The sequence below is a fragment of the Silene latifolia genome, chromosome 9 (assembly GCF_048544455.1).
Source record: "Silene latifolia isolate original U9 population chromosome 9, ASM4854445v1, whole genome shotgun sequence".
Taxonomy (NCBI): Eukaryota; Viridiplantae; Streptophyta; class Magnoliopsida; order Caryophyllales; family Caryophyllaceae; genus Silene; species Silene latifolia.
Genome location: NC_133534.1, coordinates 36702941 through 36717446, shown reverse-complemented (window position 1 = coordinate 36717446; position 14506 = coordinate 36702941). Strand labels below are relative to the sequence as shown.

The 14506-nt window shown below is 38.5% G+C and overlaps 2 protein-coding genes across 2 annotated transcripts; both read right to left on the bottom strand.

Moving 5' to 3' along the window:
- Positions 1–7589: 7589 nt before the first annotated feature.
- Positions 7590–8660, bottom strand: LOC141602596 (uncharacterized). Its single transcript, XM_074422798.1, has one exon. It carries the CDS (start codon positions 8519–8521, stop codon positions 7751–7753), a length of 771 nt encoding a protein of 256 aa, XP_074278899.1. The 5' UTR covers positions 8522–8660; the 3' UTR covers positions 7590–7750.
- Positions 8661–10518: 1858 nt separating this feature from the next.
- LOC141600871 (F-box protein CPR1-like) lies at positions 10519–11736 on the bottom strand. The gene has a single exon (XM_074421129.1). The coding sequence runs from the start codon at positions 11734–11736 to the stop codon at positions 10519–10521; it is 1218 nt and encodes a 405-aa protein (XP_074277230.1).
- Positions 11737–14506: the final 2770 nt, after the last annotated feature.

Here is a 14506-nt window from a genome sequence, read left to right as displayed (position 1 = left end):
ATAATAATCTGACATATCATTAATCAATCATTAGTAATTAATTCATCTTTTAATTCCCGACTTAAATCCCAAGTAATTCATATTTGCAGGTTTTCGTCATTAAAATCAATTCGGGTTTTAGGGATTCGATTCATCAATATTGAGTCTCTGGAATTCATTGTTGATATATTTACATCTATTGTTTATCGTCGCCATCGTTAATTCATCACTAATAATCTGATTAACCTAAATAATTTAGTTTGTTTTGTTAATAATCCATTACTCTTGTAATTAGTAGTTAATTAGTCCTAATTAGTTTTGTTTCATGTTTATTATTTTTATGACCCTTAATCACATGTAAATAACCTGCTAATCATTTTCATCCGAGTCAAATAATATAATCAAGCATTAAAATCACCGACGAATATTAACAATTTGCAATTCCGGCTTCACAGCCAGAACTGAGCCAAGGAACGGACGCAGCAAGTGTTGCGCCTCTTCCAAGGGATGCGGCTCTGCTGCGCCTGTTCCTGGTTGATTTCTGTCTCTGAACTCCCGTTTTGCCTCGACCGACCTAGTTCATTAGTTTACGTATTAATTAACTATTATTCGTATTATCACCCTAATTCCTGTTTGTTAATTTATTTATTTATTCTTTTCTAAAATTATCCGTTTTGAAATTATTTTCGACATAAATCATTTAATCCAATGTAATTATTGTAATTTTCTTCATTGTATTTTTATTATATTTCTTTTATCGCATTGCTTGTATGCTGTCACATGTAATCGATCTTAAACCCTACTTCGACTCAATTGCATGTTTAATTACGTGTTTCACCGACTTAGTATTAATTCTCACATGCTAGGATTAAAACGTTGGATGTTGCATTGCATGCATATAATCGACAATATATCGAGTATAGATAACTTCCCTAATCATTAGTAGATGCCGCTATCGAGGCGGGCGGGATTAGGTGTTCGATCAAAAGAGCTTCCTAATACGTACCCTCACCCCTTACTCCAGATCTCTGTGAACATCCGTGTTCATTGGCATCCACGAGAGTCATTCTAGACATAGAATACTAAGGGTAATAAGTTATTGGTGTTCATGTCATTACTTTGTGTCTTGACATGACACGAGGTATTCAAACGTTTTCCAATTTTCCACAATAAATTGGTGGCGACTCCATAAATGCAAACGCTTGTTTCCCAAGCGCTCCCGTGGGCCCGCGTCCACACCAACAAACCAACAGCATATGTATAATATAACGATCCACTATGAAACTGATTTTCCACATTTTCACCGTATGAGGAACGACCAAGGCGCTCTTATCTATATTACCAATATAAATAAAACCTTGAAAGACAATGACTGAAAAAACTCCGAAAATAGAGACGTACAAACTAATCTCACCAAAAGGGAGACTTTTATTGATTAATTCATAAAGTTTCATACTAAGAATTGATAAATAAAGCTATTTAGGGGGCTTACCATCGATCAATTGTCGATAGAACCTCATATTTGATTGATGGAGGGTAGGGTTTTTAGGGAGGGGTTATAGAGAGAGATTTGTTTAACATTTTTTTTACTACTTGTTACACTCTTTTTTGGATATGCTTTAATCTCTACTTATCTTTTAATAATATTAAAAGTAATCCATCTTTTTTATACTTTTTTTTTATATATAAAGCATATGTAAATATTTCATTAACATGAAGAGGGAGTATCTCTTCCATCCCGCCCTAATGACATTCGAATTTCTATGCATAGACTTCCACTCGTAACATATGTAGTAGATGGTTGAACCTCTTTATATACAATTCTTTGTAACATTAGAAACCATGACAGACTTGCACTCATTAGACATTACTATTTCACACCAATATTTTCCACCTGTTGCTGATTTCCCTACGCCAAGAAGTGATGTACCCATTGCCCATTCTCTGATTTCCCATGTGTGGTAAGAAACACATACATGTAAAGCATGGACAAAAATGAAACATGGTGTAATAGAAATTCTGTTACTAGGCCACGTCATCAGCAACAAAGCTGTTAACAACCTGGCAGCTAGCTCTAACAACTTTTCCCGCCAAAGTTGTTATATAAATAATAGGCTCATGCTCATAATTCATTTAGCTTAATTCTTACACTAAAATCCTCTCATAATTCTCTCTGTAATATTCAGTTAAGACAGTTACAATTCTCTGTAATTTGTTCTTCAACATTGATCAATCAATCGAATTCTTTTCTCATTTCTAGGAATTCCTTTGTTTGATTTTGCTAGTTGTAATACATTCTCGGAATTGATTTCCTTAAGTGTGTTACAGTTGGTATCAGAGACTTCGGTCCTGAATATCACGCTAGTTCCGCCATTAAAATTAGGGTTTCGAAGCTCGAATTTCTGGGTTGATTGTTTTCTGGGTTGAGTATCAAGATTCTGGGTAAGACCAATTAAAGCTGGCTCGCCTTATAATTGCTCAATTATCTGCAACAATGGAAGAGCGAATAAAATCAATTGAAGATCAAATGGCAACGATCTTGCAATTGTTTCAGGACAAAGCAGCAGAAAATCCCCAAATTAATGATACTACAGTTCCCAACGCAGGTATAAACCCTAATCGCAATTTAGGTTTTAATCCTAAAGTTGAATTTCCTGTGTTTGATGGTACGAACCCTAGAATGTGGCTAAAGAAATGTGCTAGATATTTTGAGCTGTGTAAAATTCCAGAACATCAGAAAATTGATCTAGCGTCTTTGTATATGAATGGAAAGGCAGAATTGTGGGTGCATAGTTATCTAGCTGTAAGGAGGAATGTTGATTGGGATGATTTTAAGACTGATTTGTGTGCTCGATTTAGGGAAGAAATTGACAGTAATGTGGTAGAAGAGTTCAATAAACTTCACCAATCTGGGTCAATTGATGAATACCTGGATAATTTTGAACATTTGAGGGGTTTGATGCTTCAAAGAAATTCTTTATTACCCGATCAGTATTTCCTTGACAGCTTTGTGGGTGGCTTGAGAGCTGCTACTAAACCATTTGTGAAGGCATTTAAACCCATAAATATAGCACAGGCAGTTGAGTATGCTAGGTTGCAGGAAGAGGCTATGAATGCTACAAAATATTTGCATAAACCCATTTTAGAGAAACCCAATCATAAACCATACTCTTCTTCATCTCATTCTTACCATAAAAATTCCCAAAATAACCATTACAATAACAACTTCACAAGAAATCCCCAAACTTTTAATAGACAGAACACCCCAAATTTTGTCCCAAAACCAAACTATACCCCAAGAAACAGACCACCCTTGCCTGCTGATGTGGAAGAAAGAAGAAGGAAAAATTTGTGTTTTCATTGTGATGAACAATATACACCTGGGCATGTATGCAAGGGAAAATTGTACAAGATCCAGATTGTTCCTATTGAGAACAGTGATGAATGCTTTGAGGAAAGTGAAGGTGGGGAGGAAAATGACTTACAGGTCATTGAAGGTGAAGGTGAATTAGAGGAGAGTGTGATGGAGGAGCAACCCTTGATTTCCCTAAATGCTATGGCAGGAAACAATTCGTTCCAAACCATGAGGGTCACAGGGAGGGTGAGAACACAATCAGTTCATATCCCGATTGACACAGGAAGCACTCACAACTTCTTGGATGCGGAGGTGGCCAGGAGATTGGGTTGTAGAACCACAAATACCTACCCTCTGCAAGTCTCTGTGGCAAATGGAGACACCATAATCACAACTAAAATCTGTAAGGATTTTAAATGGCAATTGTTAGGGAATGAGTTCAGTGCTGATGTAATGATTGTACCCTTGGGAGGGTGTGAGATGGTTCTGGGTATACAGTGGCTAGCATCTCTTGGCCCTGTAAGTTGGGATTTCCATCAGTTAAGGATGGAGTTCAGGTATAAGGGCAGGAGAGTGGTGTTGAGGGGCATACAAAAAGGAGAGTTACAGTGGATCAATGGGAGGAAAATCTTTAAGAATAGCAGCAAGGGGCAATTATTTGCCTTAAGTGTCACTTCTCCTGATGCTTCTGTTGTTAAGGAAACTGGGCAGCAGACCCCTGAGGCCATTGAGCTGGTGTTGCATGACTATAGAGATGTATTTGAGGAGCCTAAGTCATTGCCTCCACATAGAGATCATGACCATAGGATACACCTGACCCCTGGTACCATTCCCATCAATGTCAGGCCATACAGGTATCCTGTTATTCAGAAGGATGCAATTAAACAGATCACAAAGGAAATGTTGGATAGTGGAGTAGTACAGCATAGCCAATCTCCTTATTCTTCTCCTGTGGTGTTGGTCGAAAAGAAGGATGGAACCTGGAGATTATGTGTGGATTATAGAGAATTGAACAAGCGCACAATTAAAGATAAGTTTCCAATTCCAATAATTGATGAGCTATTAGATGAGCTGCATGGGTCTGTCGTTTTCTACAAAATTGATTTGAGAGCTGGATACTGGCAAATTACAATGGCTGATGAAGATATACAGAAAACTGCCTTTAGGACCCATGAAGGGCATTATGAGTTCTTGGTTATGCCATTTGGTCTCACCAATGCCCCATCAACATTTCAAAGCTTGATGAATTCAATTTTCAGAGCCTATCTTAGGAAATTTATATTGGTATTTTTTTATGACATATTGATCTACAGTCCTACTCTAGAAGATCATGTCATTCATTTGAAGATAGCTCTTGGAGTTTTAAGGCAGCACAACTTATTTGCTAAAAAAAGCAAGTGCTCATTTGGAGTACCCCAAGTGGATTATTTGGGTCATGTTATCTCTGCTGTTGGAGTTGCTACTGACCCTGCCAAAATCAGAGGGGTGATGGATTGGCCACTCCCAAAGACTGTTAAGGAGTTGAGAGGATTTTTAGGACTTACAGGGTACTACAGAAAATTTGTCAAGGGCTATGGCATTATCAGCAAACCCTTGACAAATCTACTAAAGAAAGAAGGATTTAAATGGACTGAAGAGGCTACTTTTGCCTTTAAACAGTTGCAGGAAGCTATGAGCCAAGCTTCTGTATTGGTGCTACCTGACTTCACCAGGGACTTTGTAATAGAAACAGATGCCTCTGATATGGGGATTGGGGCAGTATTAACTCAGGAAGGACACCCAGTAGCCTACCTTAGCAAGGCTTTATCTATGAAACACAAAGCCCTATCTACTTATGAGAAGGAGTTGCTAGAAGTGGTGTTGGCTGTGGAGAAATGGAGGCCATACTTGGTAGGAAGACATTTTGTGATCAAGACTGATCACTTTAGCTTAAAATATCTTTTGGAACAAAAAATTACTGGTCCTTTTCAGAGCAAATGCTTACTAAAATTGCTTGGATTAGATTATGAAGTGATGTACAGGAAGGGTAAGGAGAACATTGTAGCTGATGCACTTTCAAGGATTTCTGGAGCTGAACTTATGACTACAATGGTGACTCAGGTCAGGTCTGATTTACTTCAAAAGGTGCAACTGAGTTGGCAAGATCCTGAATGTGCAGAGGTGATCCAATAATTGATTAATGGAACAGCTACTACTAGTAAATACCAGTGGAATAATGAACAATTTACTAGGAAGGGCAAACTGGTTGTGGGTCCTAATTCTGACTTGAGGCAAGAATTGATCACATTAATGCATTCCTCTTCATTTGGGGGACATTCTGGTGTACATGGAACATATAAGAGGCTAAGTTCTCTTTTTTATTGGAAGCATATGAAGAAAGACATCAGGAATTTCATCAGAGAATGTGTGGTGTGCCAGCCAAACAAGCCATTATTACAAGCCCCAGCAGGCCTGTTACAACCCTTACCCATTCCTGAGGCAGTCAGTATGGGTGAACATATCCATGGATTTTGTAGAGGGGTTACCTAAGTCTCAAGGGAAGGACACAGTGTTAATGGTGGTGGATAGGTTAAGTAAGTATGCTCATTTCTTACTGCTATCCCACCCATTTGATGCAACTACCGTGGCAAAGGTGTACTTTGATCAAATTTTCAGGTTACATGGGAAACCTCAAACAATCATCAGTGACAGGGATAAGATATTTCTGAGTAAATTCTGGCAGAAATTATTCAAATTACAACATGTGGAGCTTCTTATGTCTACTGCTTATCATCCACAGACTGATGGACAGACTGAAGTAGTGAACAAATGCCTAGAGACCTACCTTAGATGCATGAGTGGTGAGAGACCTAAGGAATGGGCAAATTGGGTTCCCTTGGCAGAGTGGTGGTACAACACTAACTTCCATTCTGTTACAGAATTTACTCCTTATAAAGTGGTATATGGACAACCACCTCACCTACATATGCCTTATGTGAGTGGTGATAGCCCTGTTGCTGCTGTGGACAGGAGCCTAAAAGCTAGAGAAGAATGCATTGCCATGCTTAAATTCCATTTGATAAGGGCTCAGTCAAGGATGAAAAATCAAAGTGACAGGCATAGGACTGACAGAGAGTTTAACATTGGTGATTTGGTTTATGTCAAGCTACAGCCTTACAGACAGCAGTCAGTAGTCTACAGGGCATGTAATAAACTGGCCCCTAAGTATTTTTGGTCCTTTTGAGGTATTGGGAAGGATTGGAGAGGTTGCTTACAAATTGAAGCTCCCTTCCCAGTCCAGAGTTCACCCAGTCTTCCATGTTTCCCAACTCAAGAAACATCATGGAAATGCACTCCCAATTTTGGATGAGAATGGGTTAATTCGAGCAGAACCTGTGGCGGTGCTAGAAAGGAAGATGGTGAAGAAGGGTAATCAGGCAGTGGTCTACTTACTCATTCAGTGGTCTAATGGTTCACAAGCAGATGCTACCTGGGAGCCTTATGAAGATATTGAGAAGAGATTCCCAGATTTTCAAATTACTTAAACTTGAGGACAAGTTTTTTGTTAAGGGGGGTGGTTTGTAACAGAAATTCTGTTACTAGGCCACGTCATCAGCAACAAAGCTGTTAACAACCTGGCAGCTAGCTCTAACAACTTTTCCCGCCAACGTTGTTATATAAATAATAGGCTCATGCTCATAATTCATTTAGCTTAATTCTTACACTAAAATCCTCTCATAATTCTCTCTGTAATATTCAGTTAAGACAGTTACAATTCTCTGTAATTTGTTCTTCAACATTGATCAATCAATCGAATTCTTTTCTCATTTCTAGGAATTCCTTTGTTTGATTTTGCTAATTGTAATACATTCTCGGAATTGATTTCCCTAAGTGTGTTACACATGGGAAGTACTCTGTATTTAGCTTTTCAATTATCCTCTCATATTAAATAGTTTGCATAAATGATCACTTGTTTTAGTAAATTACTTTAATTTATCTTCTTCATTAGTAAACTACTACGATAGTCGATAGTAATTCAGAACGCCTGATTGTTTCATGGATGTTTTCAGCAATTAATATATAGAAGCACGCTTTATCGTACTTTTGTATTTTATAGGCCGTAACATATAGAGTGCAATACAAATTCTTGGTTAAGGCTGGTAGTAAATTAAGACGTACTCACAATCAATTTAAATAAGACAAAAATAAAAGACGTTTGTTAGAGGTCTTAACTTAAGACGGTCTTAAGTAAGACCTACTGATAATGCAACACAACTATATAAACCAGGGCTATAATTAAAAACGCAAAAACAAGTACAATGGTACATATATCTATCACACACATACAAGTATAGCAAGTATATACTGGCCCTTGGAAATCCAAATTCCAGCTAGTTACGGGATTGCAGTATCATGAATTCCATAGTCTACGGATGCTCAAATATATGGCTTAGCAGGGTGCTCAGGTTTGGGTAGTTCTGGAATCTCCGGCTTTGGTAATTCATGAACTTCGGGCTTAGGGAGCTCAGGCACCTCTGGTTTGGGAAGCTCTGGGACCTTGGGCTTAGGGAGCTCTGGCATTACAGGCTTGGGTAATTCAGGGACCTCGGGTTTAGGAAGTTCATGCACTTCTGGCTTAGGCAATTCAGGGACCTCAGGCTTATGGACCCCGGGTACTTTGAGCTTGGGCAATTCAGGAACCTCGGGCACTTGTGGCTTCGGTAGCTCAGCGACTACTGGCTTGGGAAGCTCATGAACGTCGGGCTTAGGGAGGTCGGGGACTTCTGGCTTGGGAAGCTCAGGAATTTCGGGTTTAGGCAATTCAGGAACCTCGGGCTTAGGTAGCTCGGGCAACGTTGGCTTGGGTATTTCAGGCACATCAAGCTTAGGAAGTTCAGACATTGACAGCTTTGGTGCCTCCAACTTAGGTAAGTCATGCATCTCGGGCTTTGGGAGCTCAGGTACCGCAATTTTTGGCAGTTCAGGTACCTCGAACTTAGGCAGTTCGGGTAACTTTGGTTTAGGAAGCTCGGGTACTGTTACTCTTGGCAGTTGAGGCATCTCAGGCTTAGGAAGCTCGGGCACTGTGATCTTTGGCAGTTGAGGAGCGTCTAAAAGGCGACGAGCTGCTACAATGTTTGTAATACTGCTTGATAAGCAGGATATAACTACAAACATTAGTAACATGAAATGGGAACGTGTGGCCATAATCGAAAAAACAGTTATACAAATTTGAAGGGGAGTTGATTAAGGTTGTATAAGTAGAGAATGTGTTGCTAATAAACCTGAAATTATGAAGTGTATTTATAGATGTTATATTAAGGAGTTTGGTGAGAAGTAGGTTTGTACATTGCTCAACTTTCTATCTAAACTTGAAAAAATAAAACACCTGGCAATGCAGTATCCACTATCCAATATGCACCAACAATTTCTAAGCATCAAACAACATTTTAACTTCCATCATATTTTGAAAATTTCACGGATTCTGCAATTTTTGGCATATAAGAAGAAATAAGTAAAACCCCATTGAGATATACCATATTATTATGTAACTAACCTTAAGATTGAAATAAGTTGCAAAATTTTACCTCCTTAATTCCTTATTCCGTCTTAAGTAAAAGCCATTGAGATACTCATACGATATTATTATCGTTACATGGTAGTGACATTCTTTTGAATCAGTTGGAATAGTTGATTAAAAAATATTCTATATACTCATGATTTTCTTTAAGTTTCTTGAAATTTCTCTTAGTTAAACAAACACAAAGAAGAGCTTGACGACTGACGAGTCAAAGAGAGTAGCACTTGGAGAAAGTGCTCACAAATGCAGTTGGTGTCTTGAATTTTTTTGTTATGTTATCAGGAGTAATCCATATATATACTCTTCGAGTCTTGTGTTTTCGACACAGGAAAGATTGTGTGCATTTGACTTCCCTCCTACGATCCCTATCTAACCGTAGATGGGAACTTTTAAGTCAATATGGAAGGTATTTTGTAAAGAAGGCGGACCATTAGCAGGAGAAGGCGATCAAAGTAGAATGAATTCTTGAAATTGAAATTGCTTGTTGGATGGTTTGGAATTCATCCTTTTTAGATCATCGTTCTGTTTTAGTTTTTCTACTTCTTCGGGTTCCGTTTTCGCTCTTAATTCTTTATTTAATGTGCTTTTGGTACTGTTTTTGACATGTTTATAGCTTATAGTCAAATGATAACTACATTTAACACAGGAAAAAAAAAAACAGCAACCTGATGGTTAGCCAATAAAATCCGTATACAAGGACTTACAATGTGCACCAACTCCATTCAGATTATGTATAGGTGACAGTAAACATAAAGACTTCTGTAAAATTGTTTTGTGGGGGACAGGGACATACAAGGATCGTTTTTTGGGTGAAATATCCTGTAAAAGAGGAAAGTGAGACGGGTTCTAATAATTGAGTGCAAACACGGGGGGTTCTTAGAATCGTAGGCATTTGAGCTTTGGGTTCGAAAATAAGTTTTACTGAATGTATCTAGCTGTACATTTCCGGAGCTCCATGGGTCATAAGCCAATTTAGAAATACCAAATCACGTTCGTGCCCTATCATCATCGGCTGTTTTCCAGGAGTTATAAATACGAGTATCATAGATTCATAGGTACATATACGGGTGATTTGAAAACAATTTTACTATCCTAATTTAGATGGCTGAGAAATGAGAAATTACGTCTCTTATCTACATATGGAAACAAACCTAGCTTGAAAAAAAAAAAGTAATATTCTCTTCTTCACCCATGACAGCCCTACTTCAGTAGTAGAAGCACATCCAACACCGAAAAATTTTGGACAAACCAGGTAGACGATATTGTCAGCCTGTCAGGTTCTATGCAAACTTGAATTTAAACAAAAATTAATTTAGAAGTCGTAGCAAACAACTGCGCTAACAATCCCACTGGGTTAAAACTTAAAAGTAGAGTAAAAGCATAAGTTTGATAGTTTGATTACATTCAAGTCTTCAAAGGGATTAAACATCTGATGCGGTTCGACCAGAACACCATAGTAAACGATTTCAAGAAAGTTAGCTCGCCAAAAGCTGACCAGACGGGGAGAACCTACGCAAAACTGAACTTAACCACAGCAAAAAAAAAGCCGACAAGCATGAGGATGACCATGCTAACTCAACATAAGTATACATGTAATGCATTCCTCTAATTCTTCCTCTGGGATTTATTTACCCATCAAATCATCCTGGTTTCTTAGTAACAAATCCAACTGCGTGGTTTGTTCTTCAATTGCTTTTCCTTCCTTAAACAATACCATGCTCTCTACATAAGTAGACAAATAATATGAGTGATCTGCAATTCTCTCTCTTAATGTTGTCTCACCGTGTGTTACTCGATCAATTGAAACAACCAAGTTCTTCTCTAAGGTAAAAATAGCACCAACACAATTCACCATGATAACTTCCCCATATTTTCTAAAACCAAAAGCGTTTGGCATTTCACATGGACGTAAGTTACCAATATCGAGATCAAAAGTCTTCGTCCAGGATTTAACAACTCCATATTTTTTCATAAGCCATATGCTACAAGTCTGAATTGCATCATTGTAGTTCCACTTAATCAAAGTCAACATTCCGTTACACTCATGGATAAACAAGTCCAAGATCCGTGAAAATTTTGCCTTGGTCTCTTGTAAAATTCTAGGCAGTTGTATGATCTCAAAACACTCTGTAGACATATCAAATTTGAGGATCACATTTTCAACATTTGGACTCACAAAACACGAACCAACCCAATGAACGGAACCATTAAGAAAACATGAGGTATAACCACCACAGTAGACCAGTTTAATTGAGTAGCAAGGACCAACACCGATAACCCTCCAGCACCCAGATTTCAAACTATAAACCTCAATTTGTGTTTCGCGATAGCTAGGACCCAGGTCTACGACTCGAACAACCTTGTAATCATCCGAAATAGAATCAAACCCAAACCCACAAGCAGACTCATAGCCACCATATTTTTGAAATACGTATATAGGCCGAGGAACGTGAACAAACTTCCTTATAGAGGGGTTCCAAAGTATAATAAGAGTACCCTCAGTGAAAAAATCATTAACTAAGCAAAGAACACCGTTTACACAACCCACCACAGTAAACCACTCATTAGGATAATTAAGGAAAGGGACAAGCAAGCCTTGGTTTCGGAAGCCGGAAAAAGTGTCATTGTCAGGTTCAAAATGATACTTTTCTTGATTGTTTTGCGTAAAATAACGAAGTAACAAGTGGGAATTGGTGTGTTGTGCAATTTGGGTGGAGATAAAATCACGACTGGTGATTAAAGAGAGGAATGATTTGGACAAAGTTGTGCATTTAATTAGGGTTTTCACAGGCAATCTGTGTAAGATGTTATTACTGATTTCAGTAGGCAAATTATCCCACATATTTGCAGGAAATTAAAAGGGAGAAAGGTTGGAAAATAAAGGAAGTAAATTAAAGATTGAGGATGAGGAGAACTTACTGCTTGGGATTTGGGAGTCTTGAGAAGTTGAGAGCATTCAGGGCAAAAGTGCGAGACTGCGAATGACTGTTGGCAACATATATGTAACTTTGATTCGGGTCATGTTGCCGGACTTGGTCTAGAATATTTTTCGGATGTGGATTCCAAAAGTTTCGTCCGCAGCAGGTCGTGGAGTACGGGTGCGGGTACAGAGAACCCTTCCCCCGCATCCCGTCTTTCATTGATTTCGGATTAATTTTGATCGGGTCGGGTCATTTTCGGGTCAATGAATAAGAGGGAAGAGTCCATTTCAAGTCTTTTCGGATCAATTAAAGTTACGGGTCATTTTCAATCGGGCTAGTTACGGGTCAAGAAAACTCGGGTTATGTTCGGGTCGGACCGAGTCAATTTAGGATTTTAGGTCACATTCAGGTGATGTAGTTCGGATCAATTTTAAATCTTGGGTCAGCCTTTTCAAGTTGGGTCAATTAAATCGGGTTGCATTTGTCAGGTTTACTCACTTTGCTCACCTGTATTAGAAAAAGGTTGGTAACATAGGTAGCATTGTAGATGGTTTAACATCTTTATCTACATTACAAAAAAAAATAAAAAAAAAAATAAAGGGAGGTTTATGAGCGACCTTAACATAAGACGGTCTTAAGAGTGTAAGACCTACACCTACTGATCGTGCAATACAACACAAATATATAAACACGGCAATGATATGATTAGGAAAAAAAATGCAAAAACAAGTACAATGGTAGATATATCACACACACACAAGTATGGAGCATAACAAGTATACTCTATATACTAGCCCTTGGAAGATCAAATACAATCCAAAGGCGAGCTAACTATGGATTGCAGCATCATAATAAACTAGCTGGTCACATATATAACAACCATCGTGTACGGATGCTCAATTTCATGGCTTAGCAGGGTGCTCAGGCACAATAGGTTTGGGCAGTTCTGGAATCTCCGGCTTTGGTAATTCAAGAGCCGTGGGCTTGGGGAGCTCAGGCACTTCTGGTTTGGGAAGCTCTGGGACCTCAGGCTTAGGGAGCTCTGGCACTACAGGCTTGGGTAATTCATGGACCTCAGGTTTAGGAAGCTCAGGCACTTCTGGCTTAGGCACTTCAGGGACCTCCGGTACTTTGAGCTTGGGTAATTCAGGGACATTTGGCTTAGGAACCTCGGGCACTTGTGGCTTAGGCAGCTCAGGGACTACTGGCTTGGGAAGCTCATGAACCTCTGGCTTAGGAAGCTCTGGCACTTGTGGCTTGGGAAGCTGAGGAATTTCGGGTTTAGGCAATTCAGGAACATCGGGCTTAGGTAGCTCGGGTACTTCTACTTTGGGGAGTTCAGGCAATTCAGGTTTGGGCAGTTCGGGAGCGTCTAGAAAACGACGAGCTGCCACAACGTTTGTAATACTGCTTGATAAGCAGGAAATGACTACAAACATTAGTAACATGAAATGGGAACGTGTAGCCATAATCGAAAAAATAGCTATAGTACGAAGGGGAATTGATTAAGCTTGTATAAGTAGAGAGAATATGTTGCAAATAAAGTTGTAATTATGAAGTGTATTTATAGATGTTATACTAAGGAGTTTGGTGAGAAGTAGGTTGTACATTGTTCAACATCCTATCTAAACTTGAAAAAAATGAAACACCTGGCAATGCAGTATGCACCAACGGTTTCTAAGCATCAAACAACATTTTAACTTCCATAATATTTCGGAAACCTTTGGCTTAACGTCTCTGAGTTTTCCTCTGTTACGGTCATACTGATATGCTAAAATGGTAAAAAGAAAACACAGCGGTGTCAAGTAAAACACACTTCTACATTCTGCTCTAACAAATGTTACTCTGATTTTATTTCTTAACATATGTTACTCAGCCTCTATTATAAGCATCTAACACAGGTGCTTGTTCAGGTGACAAACACCCTTATGTTATGGATAAATTTATGTCCGAGGGTCGACAGTCCGATGCAAGTAGGAGAATAATATATAGAGTTGGACTGACAAAGATGAAAGATTAGCAGTCTGTAAACTGCAGCAACTGCAATTAAGACTATAATCAACACAGAGATATTAGCTAATTTCCAAAAGCACTAGCATATGAAGGCACCGAGTTGTCCAATGAACATTCAAAATGGAGAAAGATTACAAGCATGGATGTAGTTGGCGTCTTAGTTTATTTTTTTCTGTCACAAATCACCAAATATATACTCGGGTTTTCGACACATAGGAAAGATTGAAACCGAGTTTTGAATGGTTTGGATTTCTTTAATTTTCTATGGAGATAGCCACATAATATAAAAAAGGCAAATTTAACAAAAATAACTCAACCTTTGATATTTCTTCTAGAAATAACCCAACCTTTTAACTTAAATAATAATAATCCAACCAGTATGCAGTATGCACCAACAATTTCTAAGCATGAAACACCTGGCAATGCAGTATGCAGTATGCAGTATGCACCAACAATTTAACATTGCTCAACTTCCTATCTAAACTTGAAAAAATGAAACACCTGGCAATGCAGTATGCAGTATGCACCAACAATTTCCAAGCATCAAACAACATTTTAACTTCCATCAGATTTTGAAAATCTTTTGGTTACTGTCTCTGAGTTTACCTCTGTTAGTGATATGCAAGTATGCAACAATGGTAAAAAGAAAAAGGAGCGGTGTTTACTGAAATACATCTC

Bases quoted from the DNA above. Each gene is read 5' to 3' on its own strand.
- LOC141602596 (XM_074422798.1), bottom strand. From the start codon at position 8,521: ATGGCCACACGTTCCCATTTCATGTTACTAATGTTTGTAGTTATATCC.
- LOC141600871 (XM_074421129.1), bottom strand. From the start codon at position 11,736: ATGTGGGATAATTTGCCTACTGAAATCAGTAATAACATCTTACACAGA.